Raw genomic sequence first — 20,976 nt, 5'->3', positions numbered from 1 at the left:
GGATATAAACAACCAGCATCTGGCACCAATACATTACTAGTTTTCTACTTCCATGTCTAGTTGCTGAAGGGAGCAAAATCATTGCTGATAATAGAAATTGCTATGCCAATACAGTCCCTTCCCGATTTTGGCAACACGACCGGATTTTAATGTTGCCAAAATGGGGATGTTGCCAAAAACGGGAAAAAAATTTCATACAAAATTTCATTTTTTTTTTGTTTGCATGATTGAAGCTAAATACTTAGAATATGTTCTACAAAGTATGTGGAGTGCGTTTAAGTGATGTACGTGCATCATAATTGACATTTTTGCGATATTATTCATAACTCGGAGATTGTAGTTCATACAAAATTGAAACAAACCCAAGAATGGTAATCAAACGATAATGTATCTAATTAGCCAATTTCATAATACAAATTTAATTATAAATAATATTTGAAATTAACTATAGCGTCGGCCACGTCCTTACAAAAATTTGTGGTGATGAAAATAACGTTTCTATAGTAGTCCATTGAAGTGCTGACTTCAATCTGACATCTCATATAAACTTTAGTCCACCAAGAACGTTTTTTTTAATCATATTTCACAATGTAAATCAAATAGCGATCCAACGGATGACTAAATGTTCTACAAATTTCTTGTGGTCGGTGTGATTAAGAATAAAGTTCTGTGCACAATTTTCGCTGACATTATGGAAAAAATGAACGCAAGTCATAAGACACTCCATTGTTTTAGAAAATGGTAACGGAAATCTGCATTCTACACATTAGTCAAGCGTATCCAATGTAGTGTGAGTATGGGTTAACTACACTCGACTCATTAAAACCAAATCCCTTTGCACTAGTCGGTCTCCTAGCACTCAACCCAGGAATATGTCAGACGGCAATGATTGATCCATGAGCACAACATGCATCTCGTACTACAAGTGGCAGTGTGGCCAATTGAAAGCTGGAAGACCATTTGCACCTCTGACACTCGACAGCAGTTAACCTACGGACAAACTGGTGCTTGCTGCAGGTCATCGCACTCCAGTTCCTCATGCACTACTTTCATTAATATAACGTTGAAAAGATGGACGAATCCTACATCAGGCTGAAGAGGGAAGCAAAGCAGATCGGACTAGTCATTAACACGTTGAAGACGAAGTAGGCTCAAGAGAGACAACGGCCATTCACCACGAGCTTGTATCAATGGCGACAAAATCAAGGTTGTTGAAGAATTCGTGTAGTTGGGCTGACTTGACCTCCGATAAAGATACCAGCAGACAAATTCGGAGACTCAACGTGGCAGGAAAGCGTACGTACTTTGGACTCCTAAAAACACTCCGATCGAATAGAGTACGCCGCCGTACCGAACAGACTCCCTCATTAAACCGGTGGCGGTAGTCCTCCTCGGACACGAGGACCAACGCGCACTTGGATTAAAAATGGTTCTCTACGATGATCCGACGGGCACAAGAAGGTGAGGTGTGCAGCGATCAAGGTAGATCGATCAGGTGAAAGACGATGTACGGACCCTCCGTAGACTGCGTGACTGGTAACGTACAGCAGTGGACGGAGGCGACTGTTATGTACCGCAGACGCCACTCCGGCCTTAGGCTGAATAAATAATAATAAAACCACATGTGACGCATCACTCGTCTATCAAAGCAGCTAGAATTACACCAGTGATCTCATGGGTACTTTACAGGAGGTACTCCACTTCTAATACTTCGACATAACAAACAGAACACTCGAGAGCAGGCATTGGAAGTGTGAATAAGCATTGTGAACATTGATCTATTCCAATCGTAGCGTCCATAGCCTATGAGTGAACTGAACTGACTTTTTTTTCAATGCCTTTTCGACAGCCTTACGGTTATATGTTACCAAACTCTTACCATTACTGTTGAACTGTTGGCAAACATGCTGGAATAAAAAGACTCGTTACGCAATTGACACATTAGGAAACTGGAAAACCCAACAGTGTTCTGATATTAATAGCTAGACAAATTCGCGTCAATTTGAAAGACTCTTTGAAATTAAATTGTTGCTTATTATCAATACGGGAATGCAGCAGAAAGACGGATAAAATGATAAAATGACAGTTTCTCGACTAGTATCATAAAAGAGGCGCATAATGAGCAAAACGACTTGATGGCTATCCAGCTTTCCACGCTCGATAATGGCGGCTTTTCGGTGTGTAAAAATCAATCGGTCACTTACTTTTTGACACTAGCTGGAGGAAAACTCACTGGCGAAAAGGCCTTTTTCCCTTCCCCTCATCCAGGAACGCCAGTGAGCTTTCCTCCAGCTAGTGTCAAACAGTACAGTGACCGATTGATTTTTACACAGCGACAAGCCGCCATTACCGATCATGGAAAGCTGGATAAAGTGCATTTACAAAATCGAATGTACTAATCACAAGCAATTAAACCTACTGGGGTTTGCTTGCTCCTGGATCACTCATGCAGTATCGATTGCATTGTGATGTAAACAGCGGGCTTCGCTTAATAGGTGTTGTACTATGTACAGCGGTGTGACTCAGTTTATCAAAACTCAGTTTATACAAAATCAGTGAGAATAATAAAAAATACGACATTCTACGGTAGGCTGGTTAGATTAGGGTAGTGCGAATAGGGACATGGAAAACGTGAATAAAAAGAGCAGATAAGTTTCAATAGAAATTGTTAGCAATGAGCGGTAATATGAGTGGTGGTTCATTATTTCAGTTAAAATGCCCACTATTTGTACAGAGCCCATAATACGTATATATACCCTAATGACATTCACTTTTGGTTTTGTTTATCATATTACATATTAATATAAAGGTTTTAGCTCAAAAAAGTAATAAAAAAATATTTTCGAGGTTGTTGCCAAAATCGGGAAGAAAATGTTGCCAAAAACGGGTGTTGCCAAAATCGGGGGTAGACAAAAACGGGTGTTGCCAAAATCGGGATGGGACTGTAGAAGAAACGTTGACCTGTTACTTTATATTAAATTTACTAAGTTTGTGGTAAAAGATATTATATTAAGTGAACACCAATCATTAAAGGAAGAGTATACGAATGTATACCAGTTGAACTATACCTGTGTTTTAGTGTAATTATTCATTATTTTTATCATTCACTTTGGCGAATGTCTTACACTGCTAAGAATAGGTATTTTCCCCTATATTCTATGATATGATATTTGTTAGAATTGTGTTTTTAATATAAAAGTGAATTTGTTTCAAATATCATTCATTTTATTTTATTATACATATAATTATTTATAAAGTGATACGTACCACGCCTGCGTAACGCATACAAAGTGAAATTATAAACACTTCCAAAGGAAGGGTAAAAAAATATGATTTAATAGTGTGTATATATAGAATATCTGTTTAGGAATTTCGGGAGCGGAAAAAATAGGATGCAATCTCACTTATGAGGCATAAAAACGTATAAACTTAGCTGTTATTCAGAATTTATTATACACTTCGATCGTCTCAAGACGACTTTTTCTAACAAGATTCGAAACGTTTTCCATTTTGTGGAAAATAAATGCCGTTCAGTAATTGTTCAACAATTCTTTTGATAACCAATTTTTGATTAATTCTCTTTTTGCATTGTTTGTGATGTCACTGAATTATATCTAAGAAGTTTCTCATAAACTGGAATATATAGAATTCACAATAAATATAGATTATACTGGTGCTATTTCCTTCGCTTTGTATTTCGAAACGATTCACTATGAAATTTACGTTACACTTTCTTGTTTCTGCTTATAATCCGTGTTCTAAAATTGTTTTTAACATGATTTTACTATGTTTCCAGTTTTTCCTACGGTTATATAAAGTCAATTATTTGATTTTCGGTCCATCCCATAAGCCCCGGTCGGTTCCCATTGTAAACAATCAACTGATTGACTCGTCGTATTTCAGATCCTTCAAGTTAGCACCAGTTTCGTTGAGAACCCGATTCTTTAGCTGCTCGATTTCCAGCAGCAGTTCTTTGGTTTCTAGGTCTAGTGATTCGTTTTCCGATTTTAGCTGCCGATCCTGATCGATGTCCCACTCGAGTGAATCCTCCGGCGTTGATATGTGTGACGAGGAAGCATTTGAACCACAGCTCACAATCGATGGTGTACCAATGTTGCCTGAACCATTGCCGCCAACGCTGGATAGAGGGTGCGAACTGCCACCAGCGTTTGGCCCGTTTGCATTGTCTTGAATGCGTACCGATGAAGCGCGATCTAACTTTCTGATGAAGTTGATGCGATCTTTGCTTTTCTTCAGGATAGACCATTCTTCCACTTTGAACACCGGATCCATTGCCGTTGTATATGGAAGCTGTTGATCATCACTTGCTCGTAGTTGCCTTGAAATGAAAGTTTATTTGTTAGAATCGAACATATCAAAATGCTTAACATTCTACCAGTGACTATTCTGATATCCATAATCATTCTCCCACTCCAGGTCCAGTGAGCTGCCCGGAGTTGATGTCACATCCGTGTTCAGATCATGATATCCGTTTTTACGAGTATTGCTATCTTTCGACACCAGCAGAAGCGAGTGTGCATCGAGGCACTGCAGTGGAATTTCTGATCTGTATTTTTTTGTTAAATAAGAAGGCATGTTTTCTTATAACCAGCAAAGATGTTTTTTACTAACCCTGATTTCTGATGGTCGCTTTGATTACCCTTGCTTATAAAATTATTGTTTGATTTATTCAGTCTTGAGTACTCCACATCTCCTTTCCGTTTCCAAAATTTTCCAAAAAGTTTGGGCTTTTTCTACGACGAAAATAGGATATAATACTCTTCAGCATCGGTTATTAGTTTACTTACTTTTGGTGTAATTTGGTTAATCTTTCCTTGTTGCTTAGAACACTCCTCTACCAGCATCTAGAAAATAGAATGAGATTGGATTTTTAAGCTTGTTTAGTGTCATGATGTAATGATCATTTGCCGATCGAAGTTTTAATTTCCACTGGACATAATCAATCTGTTTCTAGCGACCTCTCATATGACCTCACGAAGCGAGCAAATATGCAAGGCCCATCATTGGTACAGTCGATAGAAGCACATCCCCCGCGGAAGTGTTTGACAGTGAGCTCTGTTGAACTTCTATAAAAAGCTGCATGTATCTGTAAGCAGACTCCGCCAAAGCGTTCATGTGTCGCTCAAAGCACGCAAGCTCAAGCCCTGGTGTTCGGTGGGACGCTAAACAGACCTGACACGACGGCCCTCCGACGAGACAGGAAGCTTGCGCAGGCCCAGTAAGCCGCCTGTAAAACCAATAATTACAAACAACTGAGATAATTGGGCTTATTCTACGAGTGGAGTGACGTGAGATTGCTCGAATGACGTGAGAAGAGTCGTATAGCCTCATTTGAATAACATGGTCACCTCACGTGAGAATCGCTAAAATCTACTCACCTCACTGTCGCAGCCAAGCAAATCCATCTTCCGATTTGCCGATTTTATTTTCACCGTTCGAATCATCTAGAGTTCCTGTCAGCCTACTGAGATTGAATTTGAAATTTCTTCTCATTAGCTTCTTAGTATGCTGGTATTTCAAATGCCAACTACGATTGAATTTCAAATTCGTTATCATTTTTCTATTAATGTCATTTTAAATATTTTAGTTTATTCCATTATTTTTAACATTAAATAAGAAATACGTTCCACATTATCCATCAATGTAACCAACAAATGCAAATGCATCTTTCAGACTAACTTTATTCCCCACACTCACGTCACTCGACTCGTAGAATAAGCCCAAATACGACTCGATATAATTTGCAACGACGGCGACGAATACAGGATCACGTTTGGAAGCTTAGATCATGGAATTGCAAATTGCTAGGTTGCGACAGGATAATCTACGATGAATTACATCCCCGCAACTTCGACGTCCTAGCGCTGCAGGAAATCTGCTGGACATAAGAGAAAGTGTGGAAAAGCGGGCATCGAGCGGCTACCTTCTACCAAAGCTGTTGCACCACCAACGAGTTTGGAAACGGCTTGATAGTGCTGGGCAAGATACGCTAACGCGTGATTGGGTGGCAGACAATCAACGCAAAGGTATGCAAGCTGAGGATAAAAGGCCGTTTCTTCAACTATAGAATCATTAATGTGCATTGCCCACACGAAGCGTTCTATGCACAGCTGGGGCAGACACACGATGGATGCCCACTGCGAGACGTCAAAATCGTCATCGGCTATATGAACGCTCAGGTAGGGAGAGAGGAAATGTATAGTCCGATCATCGGACCGGAGAGTCTGCATACCGTATCGAATGACAACGGACAACGATGCATAAACTTTGCAGCCTCCCGCGAAATGGTAGTCCGAAGAACTTTCTTCCCCCGCAAGAGTATCCACAAGGCCACAAGGAAAATACCAAACCAAGAAACAGAAAACCAACACAACCACGTTCTAATCCATGGTAAATTTCTCTCCGACATCACGAATATCCGCACTCACCGTAGTGCGAATTTTAAATCCGACCACTACCTCGTTGCACAATGCCTGCGATCAAAACTCTCGATGGTGTACGGGAAGTGGGGTAGCACGCCCATCGGGGTTAAAACGCGCCACCCCTGAATAAGGTTCAATATCCCCATTTTGACTATTTTCAATAGTCTATACGATAAAGCAATGAACAATATTGCCATTGGATACACATATTTCATGATTTTTCTCTAGTTCTACATGAAAAACTCGAAAAACGATTTTGCGTGTTTTGATGCAATTCTAGCTCGGTGGAATTTAGTCTTTCTGTCACTGTTATACATTGATAAATTAATAATTGAGCCATGAGCCATGCTGCTTACTCGTGTTCTTTATGTTCCACATGAAATCGTCGTCAAAAATGGTTTTAAAACGATTTTATGGGCCTTCAAACTTCTGAGGTCGGTGTGGGGCATGACGCCCATGCTCATTTCGTATGACCGAAACAGCAGAACATTCGGTTAATTGCAATTAAAAAGGCAGGCATAGGGTAGGCAATTAAAATGAAAATCAGTACGATAAGCACATGCGCGTTTTAACCCATCCACTGGCGCATCTCACCCCGCATGGTTTCAAAATCATTTTTTTTCGGGTGCTTTTTAAAAATCTAATTTCTGTGCAATAAAATGGACAATTAGATATCTGTTATCGGTAGTCAGTCGCAGATATGCTGTTCTTCAGTATGCGCTGATGAAAACTGGCTGAAATGGTGGTTTTCATTGATAAAAATGGCATTTTCCTTAACGTGGGCGTCCTACCCCAGTTCCCCTACAACACGCGTCGATGCCGAACGGGCGGCTACAAGACAGTAGACTAGCCCATGACTATGCGCAATAGCTGAAGCACACGCGATAGGTGTCAGAGCCTTCGCACTCAACGAGCAGAAAATTTGTTTTCAGATATTCTTTCCGAGCCGGAAAGCTGGGATTGTGAGTCGCTTCATAGCTACCAACTGTTTATTCCTATTCGGTCGCCCGGATCCCAACTCTCGGACCGCCGCCGGAATAAATTAAATAGGCCGCCAACGTCTGTAAAACTGGAAGCTCACACATACTTTTACGTTTGCTTGCGGCACCGTGGCACCACTGAGGGTCTGTCTCATTTGGAGAATTAAACTGAAATTAAAACCAGGCTGGTTTACAGTTCGGAAAACGAGTCCGCGGGATTTGTTACGGGATTTTGCTCCGGGTTTTGGCAGGGAAAATTTTCCGCCGATAAGTCTCTGTTCGCGCCCAAAGTTACCAATCCTAAAGTTAATCACCCCAAAATCCCACATTCCATCCTACTAACCCCGAGTCGACCGCGGGTGTTTCGGTCCCCTTCCTACTGACAACCATGGTTTGAAAATGAACACGCACTCCTCATCCAAACGGTAATTGATAGCTTGATGCTTGGCTCGCGAAGTCCCGTTAGCGAAAAAGAACCGTTATGAATTGGACGCCAGCAGCGAGGAAGAAAAGAAGAAGAAGAAGCCTACGGCGAGAGTACCGACAGCAATGATGACTTGGCAACATGTTACACGCTGATTGGCCGACCAATCAGGAGGCGAATAGGATTCAATATCTTGTATATAAGAAATGTGCATTCGCTCATGGGCATTCAGTTCCTTGTAAACTATTCTGCGAAATACATCGTTGTTTGTGAATTAACCGCTTTATTTTCTTGGACAAGCCGAAACAAACAGCCTTTCTCAAGGCTTCAAGAGTTAAAAAATAATTTTCATAAGTCGCTATCGTACGGACTTGGAGGCCCTTCATCCGAAGGGCGTTGATACAATCCACATCCCCAACCGAGCCAACTGGGTGGCTCATTCCAGGCATCCTTCAGAGGGAAGGTGCCGCTGTCGAGGTTAAGATACCGACAGTTCCCCGCTAATCGTCCGTGATCGGACAGTCTCCACTGTCAAAACATTTTCCGTGATTGGGTTTACACTTCAGGATTTTGCTTCGGGATTTGAGAATCTGCGTATCCTCGCCCGTGCTTGAGTTTACACTTCGGGGTTTTGGTTCGGATTTCTTTACACAAGAGGTGGAAAATTAACGAGAAGAGGGAGATATAGCGAGAGAAAGGGAGAGAATGAGTGAGAGAGCGATTGAGTGGGAGAGAAAGAGGAAATGAGTGAGTGAAAATGACTAAGCGAGAGTGGGTGAGTAAGTCAAAGTGAGTTAGTGAGTGAACGAGTGATTGAGTGAGAATTCGTGAGTAAGTGAGAATGAGTGTGTGAGGTTGAGTGAGTGAGTGAGAATGAGTGTATGAAAGTACGTGAATGAGAGAGAGTGAGTGAGTGATTGAGTGAGAGTGAATAAGTGTGTGAGACAGAGTTAGTGAATGTGAGTGAGTGAGTGAGATTGAGCGATCGAGTGAGAATGTGTGTGTGTATGAGTGAGATTGAGTGCGTGAATGAGAGATTGAATGAGTTAGAGCGAGTGAGTAGGAATGAGTTAGAGCGAGTGAGTGAGAATGAGTTAGAGCGAGTGAGTGAGAATGAGTTAGAGCAAGTGAGTGAGAATGAGTTAGAGCGAGTCTCTCAATTATCACTGCTCACTTTTCACTTCTCACTTCTTAGTACTCATTTCTCACTTTACTCTTTTTACTTCTCTTTCTCAATTCCCACTTCTCACTATTCATTCCACTTCTCACAACTCATTTTTTCACTTATCATTCTTCACTTCTCACTTCTCATTAGTCACTTTTCAATTTTCTTTTCTCACTCTTCATAACTCACTTCATACTCTTCACTTCTCGCGCCTCATTCTCACTACTCATTACACTACTCATTTCTCACTACTCAACTCTTACTTCTAATTGTACACTTCTTACTTCTTATTCTCACTGCTCATTGCTCATTGCTCGCAGAGCAAGATTACTTTTGACAGATATCGAATCATTTTGCATCGATGTCTTATTGGAATTGCTGGGCAGCACCAGTCATTCTTTTCTTATTACCGGTTTATTTGCTAATTTTCGAACTGTCACTTTTAAGTTTAATTCTCCAAATGAGACAGACCCTGATCAGAGTCTATTATATAGAGTTGCGCAAAGAGGATCTTCTTACTCTTATTCTAAATGATGCTTTTGTTATTATGTTGAAAACTTTCATTTTTGTTCAACCCTTCAAGTGACTTCACGGGAGTGATCACTTCTAAAGCTTTTTAATTCGATAACCAAAGTCACCTACAGAGTGCAAACACGTGAGTTTCTTGTTGCAACTTTATTAGGGGGTGTATTAAAGTTTTTTGAAGCTGTTTCTAGAACAAATCTAATACATTTCAATTCATGAGTTTTAATTCGCCATAATAATCATCAGGCGATAACAATACTTCCGCCTTACCAACAATCATTTGTTTACTTTGCCCGTTTATTTGTATAGGTTCATCGGGAAAATTGACCCTTAAAAAAATAAAGATCCGATTGAGCGAGATTTTTTTTAACGGGAAAGGGCAATTCAAAAACAGGTTCTTTCGAAGCTCAGTTGTCTTTATTGGAGGACATTGACGAACAGATCAGTAAGCTTCGAGATCATATTATGATCCATCAGTTTCTGCCATAATCGAAGGCGCTAAGTACACCACTAAACCTTACCTGCCGAATGTTAGCAATTCCTTGTTCTGGTGGGAGCAGAAAAAAAATTATCCGAGGTCTTGTAAAGACTTTGTATTACGGGTACTCCAATGTCATGCGTGAGGATTTTTTTCAAAAACGCGACACATTTGTAGTGAGCCTCGCAGCAAGCTAACATCGGAAAACATTGAGGAAAATATATACGTATGCAACATTGAGAAGATTGTAAAGATTTTAAATGAAATCGAAGAATTAACGGATTATTCATTGCAGTTTTAATACACCTACTTGATATTTTGGATTTCTTTAAATTGTTTTCTTGTTAATGATATTGAATATAGTTGAATACGCAAGATATAAAACTAGGCTAGGCTGAATACTTTTCAATTTGAACTTCGTTAATCTGTAATTCGTTAAAATTAAAATGGAGCACGGAGCACGAAATTAATCAAAACAGCAAAAAAGTCCACTAGAGATGAGTTATATATCAAGAAGTTACTAGAAGTTCAAATAAAAAATGAACTCCAATACATAATTTAATACGCTCAAACCACCGGGACTTCATAGTTCTTTTGAATTAACTAACGAGCCGTTCAAATGAGTCGGCCCATTTAAGTGAACGCTTGGTTCAGAGCCGCTCATCAGAATGAACCATTTTTCCCATCACTAGACAACGGTGTTCATACGGTGGAAGGTTTGATGCGTCACGCCATCTGAGTAAACGAAGAGCGTATCTTTCGAACTTTTTTTTGAACGGCTTCAATTCTGGAAATCCAAGTTGTTTGGAAAGGGCACCATATGATCGCGCCAGATTCTAGTATAGAACGCACAAGAGAACAGTATAGAGATCTGAGGCAAAGTGGGTCTCGAAACTCATCTGCAATTTTGAAAATAAAGCCTAGTTGTCGATTAGCTCTGGCGATCATATCGTTATAGTGCATCCTGAAAGTAAGACCGCTATCCAAGAGCACACCAAAATCCTTGATGTGCTGAATACGAGCGAGGAAATGTTCAAAGAGAACATAGTCGAATAAGATTGGTTGATGTTTGCGGTGATACGAAATTGTGTTGCATTTTCCGATGCTTGGGCTCATCATGTTCATAGTGCGCCAGTCAGCAAAAATGTTCAGTAAATTCTGCAAATCCCAACTTGTGCAGCAGTGGCAGATAAATTATTAAAAACATGTTTGAAGTGCTGAGCAAATAGGAAAAACTAAAATAGCTGAAATATTTTGAGCGCGAGATGCGCTATGTACGTATTAGAATCGATAAAAAAAAGTGTCAACTCAGAAAAAAAATCTTCAGAACTTTTTTAGGAAAAATATTAAAAAACATAAGTGTTCTTCTGAATGTGTTTGAGAATTTTTTCTGAAATTTCAACGAAAGTTCTGTTGAATTTCCCCATTTACGCTAAATTCTTACGGTTTCTTTTTGTTACAGCTATGAAGTGTGTTTAGCATTATTGTGTTAGCAAGTGCAAATTGTTGTTCAGCTCACGAGTATATATTAAATCTCAACTCCGATTTGAACAACAAGATTCGGTTTGACATTCTGAATTTTCGAACGTATATTGTTACATACCTCATACTGACTATCACTAGCGGTCAACGTCCGGTTGCTGTTCGCAAATCAATCCGCCCGCCAATTCCAGCGCAACAGGATATGCGTGTTAACCGGCAAATAAAAACAAATTCCCCGCGGCATCAATATGAAAAAGAAATAAGAAGCGGCGGAAATAAATTATTGATTTTACCTTTTCCCACACACACCGAAACGCCTACACTGCTAGTGCCTACCGTGTTTGACTCTCCTCCGAAAGGCATCCGTTGAAGCAATTTCCCATAATTTTACGAGTGGAGCACTCATACGTACTCGTGGATAATGTTGCGTGGGACCCTGACTCGACCCGCCAGTGGTCCCTACAGTGACCACACCAGCGGCGGCGATAAAAGTTTTGCGATCAGGGCGGATGACATGTGACGATGTGATATCCTATGAATCAGCACCATTTTCCTCGGTCGGCGATGCACTGGATTGTGAACTTGCTTTGCCACGTATTTAGATCCCATTGATTGTAAAACAACTTATTAACAGTTGCTCTGCCACATAGTGTGGTTTGTTGAACAAGAATGATTATCAAAGTATCATTACGAACAGTTTAAAAACGGATCAACTCAAATTTCAACCCTAACAAAAAACCGCGATGTTAATCAATAAAGGAAAAGTTTTGACTTTTGGTTTTTCTCTCCTTGGTGACGGGTACCCACATATGCTTGCTGGCTGGGAACCTGTGGTGGGGGAGGAACTAATCGCAATAGAAAACATGTGTAGCGGACCGACAGAGGCAGAAGTGCTACGAGAACCACCCAACATTGACAGTCAACAGCTGATCAAAGGGGTGGAAAAACGCCTGCGCAGAAGTTTGTTTACATATGAAAATGCTCAGGAAAACTGGAAAATTTCCCAAAGGGACATCGTAAGGGACAAGTTAGCCCTTTCTTACACTTTTGAACCGAACGTTGAATGAGCAATATGATATGATGTTGAAACATTTATTTCTTAACTATTATCCACAGCGTCTTTCCTAGAGACATTAAGGTTTAAAAAATCACCAAAAATGTTCCTATCATCCGGTGACTCAATGATAAATGTTGTTCCGCGGAAGCTGGCAGTATAAACTTTTGCTTACAACCTACTTTTTGCGAAACATTAATCATTTTCGAGAAACTGAGATAGAAAGACGACGCGGGACCCCCAAGTGAACAAACAGTAAAGGTGGAGAAAAAATGTCCAAAGCATAAAATAACCCGTAAAATCGTTTATACTTAGATTTATACTGACCTGGCGAACTTTGTCTCCCCAAAAAGTGATCATTTTCCTGGTACATTTTTTGCGCTCACAATTTTTCTAGAAAACAAATTGATTCTTCAGAATGATCTCTCATTTTTGTTACTACTTTGTTTCATATATAGGGCAACTGCTCCTGGAATTCATCGCATAGCTCCGATATTTATCCCATCAAAAACAAAGCAATGGAAAGCATTTTGATTTGTTTCTCATTGTTGTGATTATTTTCAGCAGTGAGCACTCATGTTGGCAAAAAGAAGCGACAAAATTGGTGCTGTATTTCTTTGTTATATAGTTATATAGGGGGTATATATAGGGGATGTCCAAAATAACTGGGATAGGCAAATTTTGGGCATAATTAGATGTGTTGTAACTATGTCAATTATTATCCGATTTTGACAATTCAGGGATGCCTGAACTAGAAATTTAATGTAGTTTCACCATATGTCCATGGAACCGACCATGGTCATCGGATACCGGAGATATTCCGGGTTTTTCTAAGGTAGGTTCAGAACCGTGAATTTGTGGTGGGTATTAGGATAAGTTATGGTTAAAAACAGAATAATATTAGTAACCATAAATAAAGTAGGGCTCTTTCTGATTGGAACCATATGTTGAAATTCGAAATCGGACCAGGATCAAGCGAGATATGGCCATTTGTTTAGAATCGGTGCCGATCGGGAGTTTTAAAAGGAACTAGGCCACAAATTCATTTGAATCAAGCTTTTTGACCGATCTTCCATTATGATTACATTCCAAAAGTATTCTGATATGTCAATAATGAAAAACAAATGAAAAAGACGGATCCTAAAGTCGCTAGGGTGCCCCCGGGGAACCTGTAGAAGGGGACATTTCAGTTTTAGCGCCAAAACTAGTCATTCGACGGTTCGTTTTTCATGGTTTTCTTTCAGGAAGCGAAGTATGAATAGCAAATGGACCACTGACGGCTTTGATCGCTACCGGGACCTACGGATTGTCCCCGGGGATTCAGTAGAAGGGGACATTTTAGTTTTAGCGTCAAAACTGGTCATTCGACGGTTTGTTTTTCATGGTTTTCTATCAGGAAGCGAGGTATGAATATAAAATGGACCACTGACGGCTTTGACCGCTACCGGGACCTACGGATTGTCCCCGGGGATTCTGTAGAAGGGGACATTTCAGTTTTAGCGCCAAAACTGGTCATTCGACGGTTCGTTTTTCATGGTTTTCTATCAGGAAGCGAGGTATGAATATAAAATGGACCATTGACGGCTTTGACCGCTTCCGGGACCTACGGATTGTCCCCGGGAACCTGTAGAAGGGGACATTTCAGTTTTAGCGCCAAAACTGGTCATTCGACGGTTCGTTTTTCATGGTTTTCTATCAGGAAGCGAGGTATGAATATCAAATGGACCACTGACGGCTTTGACCGCTACCGGGACCTACGGATTGTCCCCGGGAACCGAGGAAGCGAGGTATGAATATTAGGATAAGTTATGGTTAAAAACGCTTTCTGATAGAAAACAATGAAAAACCAACCGTCGAATGACCAGTTTTGGCGATAAAACTGAAATGTCCCCTTCTACAGGTTCCCGGGGACAAACCGTAGGTCCCGGTAGCGGTCAAAGCCGTCAGTGGTCTATTTTATATTCATACCTCGCTTCCTGATCGATAACCATGAAAAACGAACCGTCGAATGACCAGTTTTGGCGTTAAAACTGAAATGTCCCCTTCTACAGGTTTCCCGAGGACAATCCGTAGGTCCCGAAAGCGGTGAAGGCCTTCAGTGGTCCATTTTATATTCATACCTCGCTTCATGATAGAAAACCATGAAGAACGAACCGTCGAATGACCAGTTTTGGCGCTAAAACTAAAATGTCCCTTTCTACAGGTTTCCCGGGGACAATCTGTTGGTCCCGGAATCGATTAAAGCATTCAATGGTCAATTTTATATTCATACCTCGCTTCCTGATAGAAAACCATGGAAACGAACCTTCGAATGACCAGTTTTGTGCTAGAACTGAAATGTCCCTTCTACAGGTTCCCGGGGACAATCCGTAGGTCCCGGAATCGGTCAGAGCCGTCAATGGTCCATTTTATGTTTGAATCTCTCTTCATGATAGAAAACCATGAAAAACGAACCGTCGAATGACCAGTTTTTGCGCTAGAACTGAAATGTCCCCTTCTACAGGTTCCCGGGGACAATCCGTAGGTCCCGGAATCGGTCAGAGCCGTCAATGGTCCATTTTATGTTCGTATCTCGCTTCCTGATAGAAAACCATTAAAAAACGAACCGTCGAATGGCCAGTTTTGACGCTAAAACTGAAATGTCCCCAACAACAGGTTCCCCGGGGACAACCCGTAGGTCCCGGTAGCGGTCAAAGCCGTCAATTGTCCATTTTATATTCATACCTCTCTTCATGATAGAAAACCATGAAAAACGAACCGTCGAATGACCAGTTTTGACGCTAAAACTGAAATGTCCCCTTCTACAGGTTCCCCGGGGACAATCCGTAGGTCCCGAAATCGGTCAAAGCCATCAGTGATCCATTTTATATTCATACCTCGCCTCATGATAGAAAAACATGAAAAACGAACCGTCGAATGACCAGTGTAGGCGCTAAAACTAAAATGTCCCCTTCTACAGGTTCCCCGGGGGCACCCCAGCGACTTTAGGATTCGTCTTTTTAATTGGGTTTTCATTATTGACATATCAGAAGACTTTTGGAATGTAATCATAATGGAAGATCGGTCAAAAAGCTTGATTCAAATGAATTTGTGGCCTGGTCCCTTTTAAAACTCCCGATCGGCACCGATTCTAAACAAATGGCCATATCTCACTTGATCCTGGTCCGATTTCGAATTTCAACATATGGTTCCAATCAAAAAGAGCCCTACTTTATTTATGGTTACTAATATTATTCTGTTTTTAACCATAACTTATCCTAATACCCACCACAAATTCACGGTTCTGAACCTACCTTAGAAAAACCCGGAATATCTCCGGTATCCGATGACCATGGTCGGTTCCATGGACATATGGTGAAACTACATTAAATTTCTAGTTCAGGCATCCCTGAATTGTCAAAATCGGATAATAATTGACACAGTTACAACACATCTAATTATGCCCAAAATTTGCCTATCCCAGTTATTTTGGACATCCCCTGTATATTAGAGTGGGGCGCAATTGTATGGGAAAACGCAAACTTCATCCGATCAAGTGAGATCAAGGTTTTTCTGAATCGTTTTGGGACCCCAATCAACTGTGCAAAATATGGGCTCGATTGGTTGCAACCTCGCATGCCGCATCGCGTTTTAAATTTACATGGAGATTAGTATGGGAAAATGTACTTTTTTACATTTTTGCTCTTTGCTTATTTATCATCAATCACGTGACTCAATACGTTAGCATATAGCCTGGAAGATGCCGAAAGACTTTGCCGAAGAAGGTATGCAGCTGGAAGGTCTACAAAAAATGTTATTTCGTTTTGAAAATTGATTGTTTAACCACATGCAAGAAATCAATGTTTCTGCCAGCACTACCGGACAACCTGTAATTGTCGGAGGGCAAAACCCATTTTCCTTCTAGTCAGAATTTTTACTTTGTGAAATCATTCCGAAAATCTCTCATTAGCTCCAAAGTCCTATAAAATCAATAGTTTTGAAATAACACTCAGTTATATTATTGCTCCACGTAGTTCGGCAGTGCTGGCAGAATAAATGATTTTTTTCATATGGTTTGAACACTCAATCTTCGAAGCGTTATAACTTTTATCGTGGACGTTCCAGCAACGTGCCTTCTTCAGCAAAGTTTTTCGGCATCCTTTGGGTTATATTTTAACGTAATGTGCCACTTGGTTTACGATAAACTGAAACCTCTAGTAGTAGAAAACTTCCAAACTTCAAACGCGATGCGGTAAGCGAGGAAGCAACCAATCGGTCCCAAATTCAGCACAGTTGTTCAGGACCCAGAATGGCTTCGAAAAACCATTGATTTTAAAAAATAACCATAACGCCCCACTCTATTATATATAGAAGAATAGATAGATAGATATAGATTTCTAAGCTATTATTTTTTATTATAATTCCAAGTTAGTTATTCATTATCATCTATCGAGTTGTAATTTGCCTAATTTACTCAAAGGTGTAAGTCACGTACCCTTAAGGAAAGGTACAGCCTCGCTTTCTGCATCCCCCGTTTACTTGATTCTTATGGATGAATAGCATTGCCACAGAGAAACAGACGTCTCACTTAGAACAAAATGCAATCATGTAACATGTAACATGTGTTGAGTGGGACGTCTGTTTCTCTGTGGCATTGCGGTGTATCGTTTGGCGCAACCGTACCTTTTGACAGTGATTCGCCGCGTGAAGTTTTGTGCAGTACCCATTTAGAACATTACAAAAGCCGCGCAGTGTATCATATCCAGAAAATTTGAAAATAAAATGATCTCTTGATTTGGTGTTGTTCCCCAAGGCAGCATTCATTTTCATTTATTTAGTTTACATCTAAACAGATAACACTGAATCAACAATTTGACGCCACAATACACGGTTCGAAGCCGCATCTCTCCATCCTCGGATACGCCCCACGCTCGCCAAGTCGTTTTGCACCTGGTCTGCACATCTCGCTCGCTGCGCTCCACGCCGTCTCGTATCTGCCGGATCTGAATTGAATACCATCTTTGCAGGGTTGCTGTCCGGTATTCTTGCAACATAACCTGCCCATCGTACCCTTCCGACTTTAGCTACCTTCTGGATACTGGGTTCGCCGTAGAGCTGGGCGAGCTCATGGTTCATTCTTCGCCGCCACACACCGTCTTCTTGCACACCGCTAAAGATGGTCCTAAGCACCCGTCTCTCGAATAATCCGAGTGCTTGCAAGTCCTCCTCGAGCATTGTCCATGTTTCATGTCCGTAGAGGACAACCGGTCTTATAAGCGTCTTGTACATGACACATTTGGTGCGGTGGCGAATATTTTTCGACCGCAGTTTCTTCTGGAGCCCGTAGTAGGCCCGACTTCCACAGATGATGCGCCTTCGTATTTCAGCGGCCGTCAACGAAGCCTTGATAACTTCCCACGAACTCATTCACTAATGGTGACAGACGACGGAAGATGATCTGGGATATCACTTTGTAGGCGGCATTGAGGATAGTGATCGCTCGAAAATTCTCACACTCCAGTTTGTCGCCTTTCTTGTAGATGGGGCATATAACCCCTTCCTTCCACTCCTCCGGTAGCTGTTCGGTTTCCCAGATTCTAACTATCAGTTTTTGCAGGCAAGTGGCCAGCTTTTCCGGGGCCATCTTGATGAGCTCAGCTCCAATACCATCCTTACCAGCTGCTTTATTGGTCTTTAGCTGTTGAATGGCATCCTTAACTTCCCTCAAGGTTGGGGCTGGTTGGCTTTCATCGTCCGCTGAACTGACGTAGTCATCTCCTCCGCTGCCTTGACTTTCACTGCCTGTACTCTCAGCGCCATTCAGATGTTCCTCGTAGTGCTGCTTCCACCTTTCGATCACCACACCTTCGTCCGTCAAGATGCTCCCATCCTTATCCCACATTTCGAGCACATTTCGGCTCGCAGCACGAAGCCTTTGCGAGAAGCGTTGAGCTTCTGATAGAACTTGCGTGTTTCTTGAGAACGGCACAGCTGTTCTATCTCCTCGCACTCCGCTTCTTCCAGGCGGCTTTCTTCTTCTGAAAAAGCCGGGTCGGCTGTCTCCGCTTCCGTCTATAACGTTCCACGTTCTGCCGGGTACCTTGCTGCAGCGCAACCGCCCGCGCTGCGTCCTTCTCCTCCAGAATCTGTCTGCACTCTTCGTCGAACCAATCGTTCCGTCGACTTCGACCCATATACCCGACGTTGTTCTCCGCTGCGTCGTTAATGGCTGCTTTGACTGTATTCCAGCAGTCCTCAAGAGGGGCCCCATCGAGCTCACCCTCTTCCGGCAACGCTGCCTCGAGATGCTGCGCGTATGCAGTGGCGACATCAGGTTGCTTCAGTCGCTCTAGGTCGTACCGCGGCGGTCGTCGGTACCGAACATTGTTGATGACAAATAGTTTTGGGCGCAGTTTAACCATCACCAGCTAGTGGTCAGAGTCGATGTTAGCGCCACGATATGTCCTGACGTCGATAATGTCGGAGAAGTGCCGTCCATCAATCAGAACGTGGTCGATTTGTGATTCTGTCTGCAGTGGTGATCTCCAGGTGTACCGATACGGAAGGCTGTGTGAAGTAGGTGCGGCGAAATCAATTAGTCGTAGGCCGTTTTCGTTCGTCAGCCCAAAGCAGCATACTGGGGCCTATATTATATAACATTTTTACTTCTGACCTGATTTACCACCAGGGTGTCAAAAATCTTTGTTTGCAGATGACACGGGCCTTTCAGCCAAACGGCGCACATAAAGCGGAGAGGTTCAACTGTCATGTAAATTGATCGTCTCAGTGCTTTGTGAAAATGTTAAAAAATCGTATTGGAAAATAGGTGTCCGAAATTTAACGTGGACAGACGTTAAGTTGAAAACATTGTAATTCCTACACTGTCCATGATTTCATAGTTGACGTAACAACCATTGCACATTCGCGTGTATTTCGAATTATTTAAGGACAAATATCGCACATTTGAAACATTACAATCCGTACGCACTCAAATTAGATTTAGAACATGTAAATGGATTCCATTTGAATCAAATGAGGGGGTGCGAATTCTCAATCTCAGTGACTGATTTTGTAAGATATTGATACCATTACCTTTCCACACTCACTTCGTAGCAGTGAAAATTATAGATAGTGGAATATATAGATGAGCGAAGATAAATCCTCTGTCTCCAAACGAACTGTCAAACGTGTCTCCAAACGAGCATGACGTCACGATTTCAATGGAAACGTTAAGGGCTGTGACGTCATATGCGCGTGTGCACGGGCAAAAAAACGACTCAGCCATGCTTTCGCTCATCTATAGATTCTACTATCTATAGTGAAAACTTAAAATGGTTAGCAGCAACAATCAAAGATAAAGTAAACAAAAGACCTGTTCTCTCACCGCACACGTGACCCACAGTAAGTCCTTTCAGTTCACTCGCAGGTGCGCGAAAGTGACGGCCCTATATAAATGCATGGGTGAATACTATCACTTGAAAGAAAAAGACAGGAAATTTGTGCCGAATGATCATCAGTTTCAGCCCGCTGTTGGCAAACCGAGTTGGCTAAGCTATTCGCGACTACGAAGGTAAATTCTTCACGCACAGTCTGACAGTTACTTATGGGATTTTACTGTGGAGGGACAAGAAGGGGTGATTGGCGGCCATGTTTCACGCACAGTCTGACAGATAGCAATGAGATTTTGCCATAAGAGTGAGTAGAGGCATTACTTTCGTATTCGCGAATTCCCGCTTTATCTTTCTGACTGAAAGGCATCGTCATAGGCAAAGAGAAGCATAGAAAAATACAAAACAAAAGAATCGCATTCAGCAGGTATTGTTGATAAAAAAGATATTTTAGTTACTAGATAAAGATTGTCGCTTCGGTTCCCTTTGTTCTGCTGTCCGGAACATGTTGGGTATCAAGCTGTCAAATCGTATGGATTTTCCTTCTTTGACATTTAGCTCCCCTATCCTCGCCAGCAAAAGATGTTCCGGACAGTGACGACAGCGACAATATTTATCTAGTAACTAAAATATCTTTTTGATAAATCGCACAACCAGGTTGATACGTCAACTAGGAAATCATGGGCAGTACATGGTTCAATTTAATCAGAGGAAAAATCCTAATTGCCAGAGTCAACTTAAATGTATAATAAGGCCGATACAAATATTAAATTTATTTTATGTCCGACAGCTCTTGTAAAACACGAGGGGGGGGGGGGATAAAAAAAACAAGGAAACGGAAAAATAGTCCAAAGTGGGAATAATTGCATGAAAAATTTGAAATTTTAATGGAAAATGATGGCAAAGACTATGAATATGTGTAATATATTTAATATTTATGCAGTAATGAACTTAGCACAAACTTTATATAATTAAGAAAAACTGGAACTTATTTCCGTAGAAATTTTAGTTTTTCTTTTCAGGAAAGCTTTTGCTGATGGACTCTAAACTGTTGCTTC

The 20,976-nt window shown here is 41.3% G+C and overlaps 1 protein-coding gene across 1 annotated transcript; it reads right to left on the bottom strand.

Annotated features, from left to right (window-relative positions):
* Nucleotides 1–3,413: 3,413 nt before the first annotated feature.
* On the bottom strand, nucleotides 3,414–12,305 carry LOC134216435 (uncharacterized). Its single transcript, XM_062695325.1, has 6 exons — nucleotides 11,834–12,305; nucleotides 11,619–11,655; nucleotides 4,809–4,865; nucleotides 4,633–4,754; nucleotides 4,397–4,567; nucleotides 3,414–4,339 (listed from the first exon to the last, which is right to left on the bottom strand). Exons 1-6 carry the CDS (start codon nucleotides 11,878–11,880, stop codon nucleotides 3,877–3,879), a joined length of 897 nt encoding a protein of 298 aa, XP_062551309.1. The 5' UTR covers nucleotides 11,881–12,305; the 3' UTR covers nucleotides 3,414–3,876.
* Between the last annotated feature and the right edge of the window lie 8,671 nt (nucleotides 12,306–20,976).

The sequence above is a fragment of the Armigeres subalbatus genome, chromosome 2, assembly GCF_024139115.2.
Source record: "Armigeres subalbatus isolate Guangzhou_Male chromosome 2, GZ_Asu_2, whole genome shotgun sequence".
NCBI lineage: Eukaryota > Metazoa > Arthropoda > Insecta > Diptera > Culicidae > Armigeres > Armigeres subalbatus.
This window is presented reverse-complemented; position numbering and strand designations above follow the sequence as displayed.

Coding starts and splice junctions, on each gene's coding strand:
- LOC134216435 (XM_062695325.1), bottom strand. CDS start 11,880: ATGGGAAATTGCTTCAACGGATGCCTTTCGGAGGAGAGTCAAACACG. Junction 4,866..11,618: donor CTAGTGATAGTCAGTATGAG/GTATGTAACAAT, acceptor TCTATTTTCTAG/ATGCTGGTAGAGGAGTGTTC. Junction 4,340..4,396: donor GGATATCAGAATAGTCACTG/GTAGAATGTTAA, acceptor TTTCATTTCAAG/GCAACTACGAGCAAGTGATG.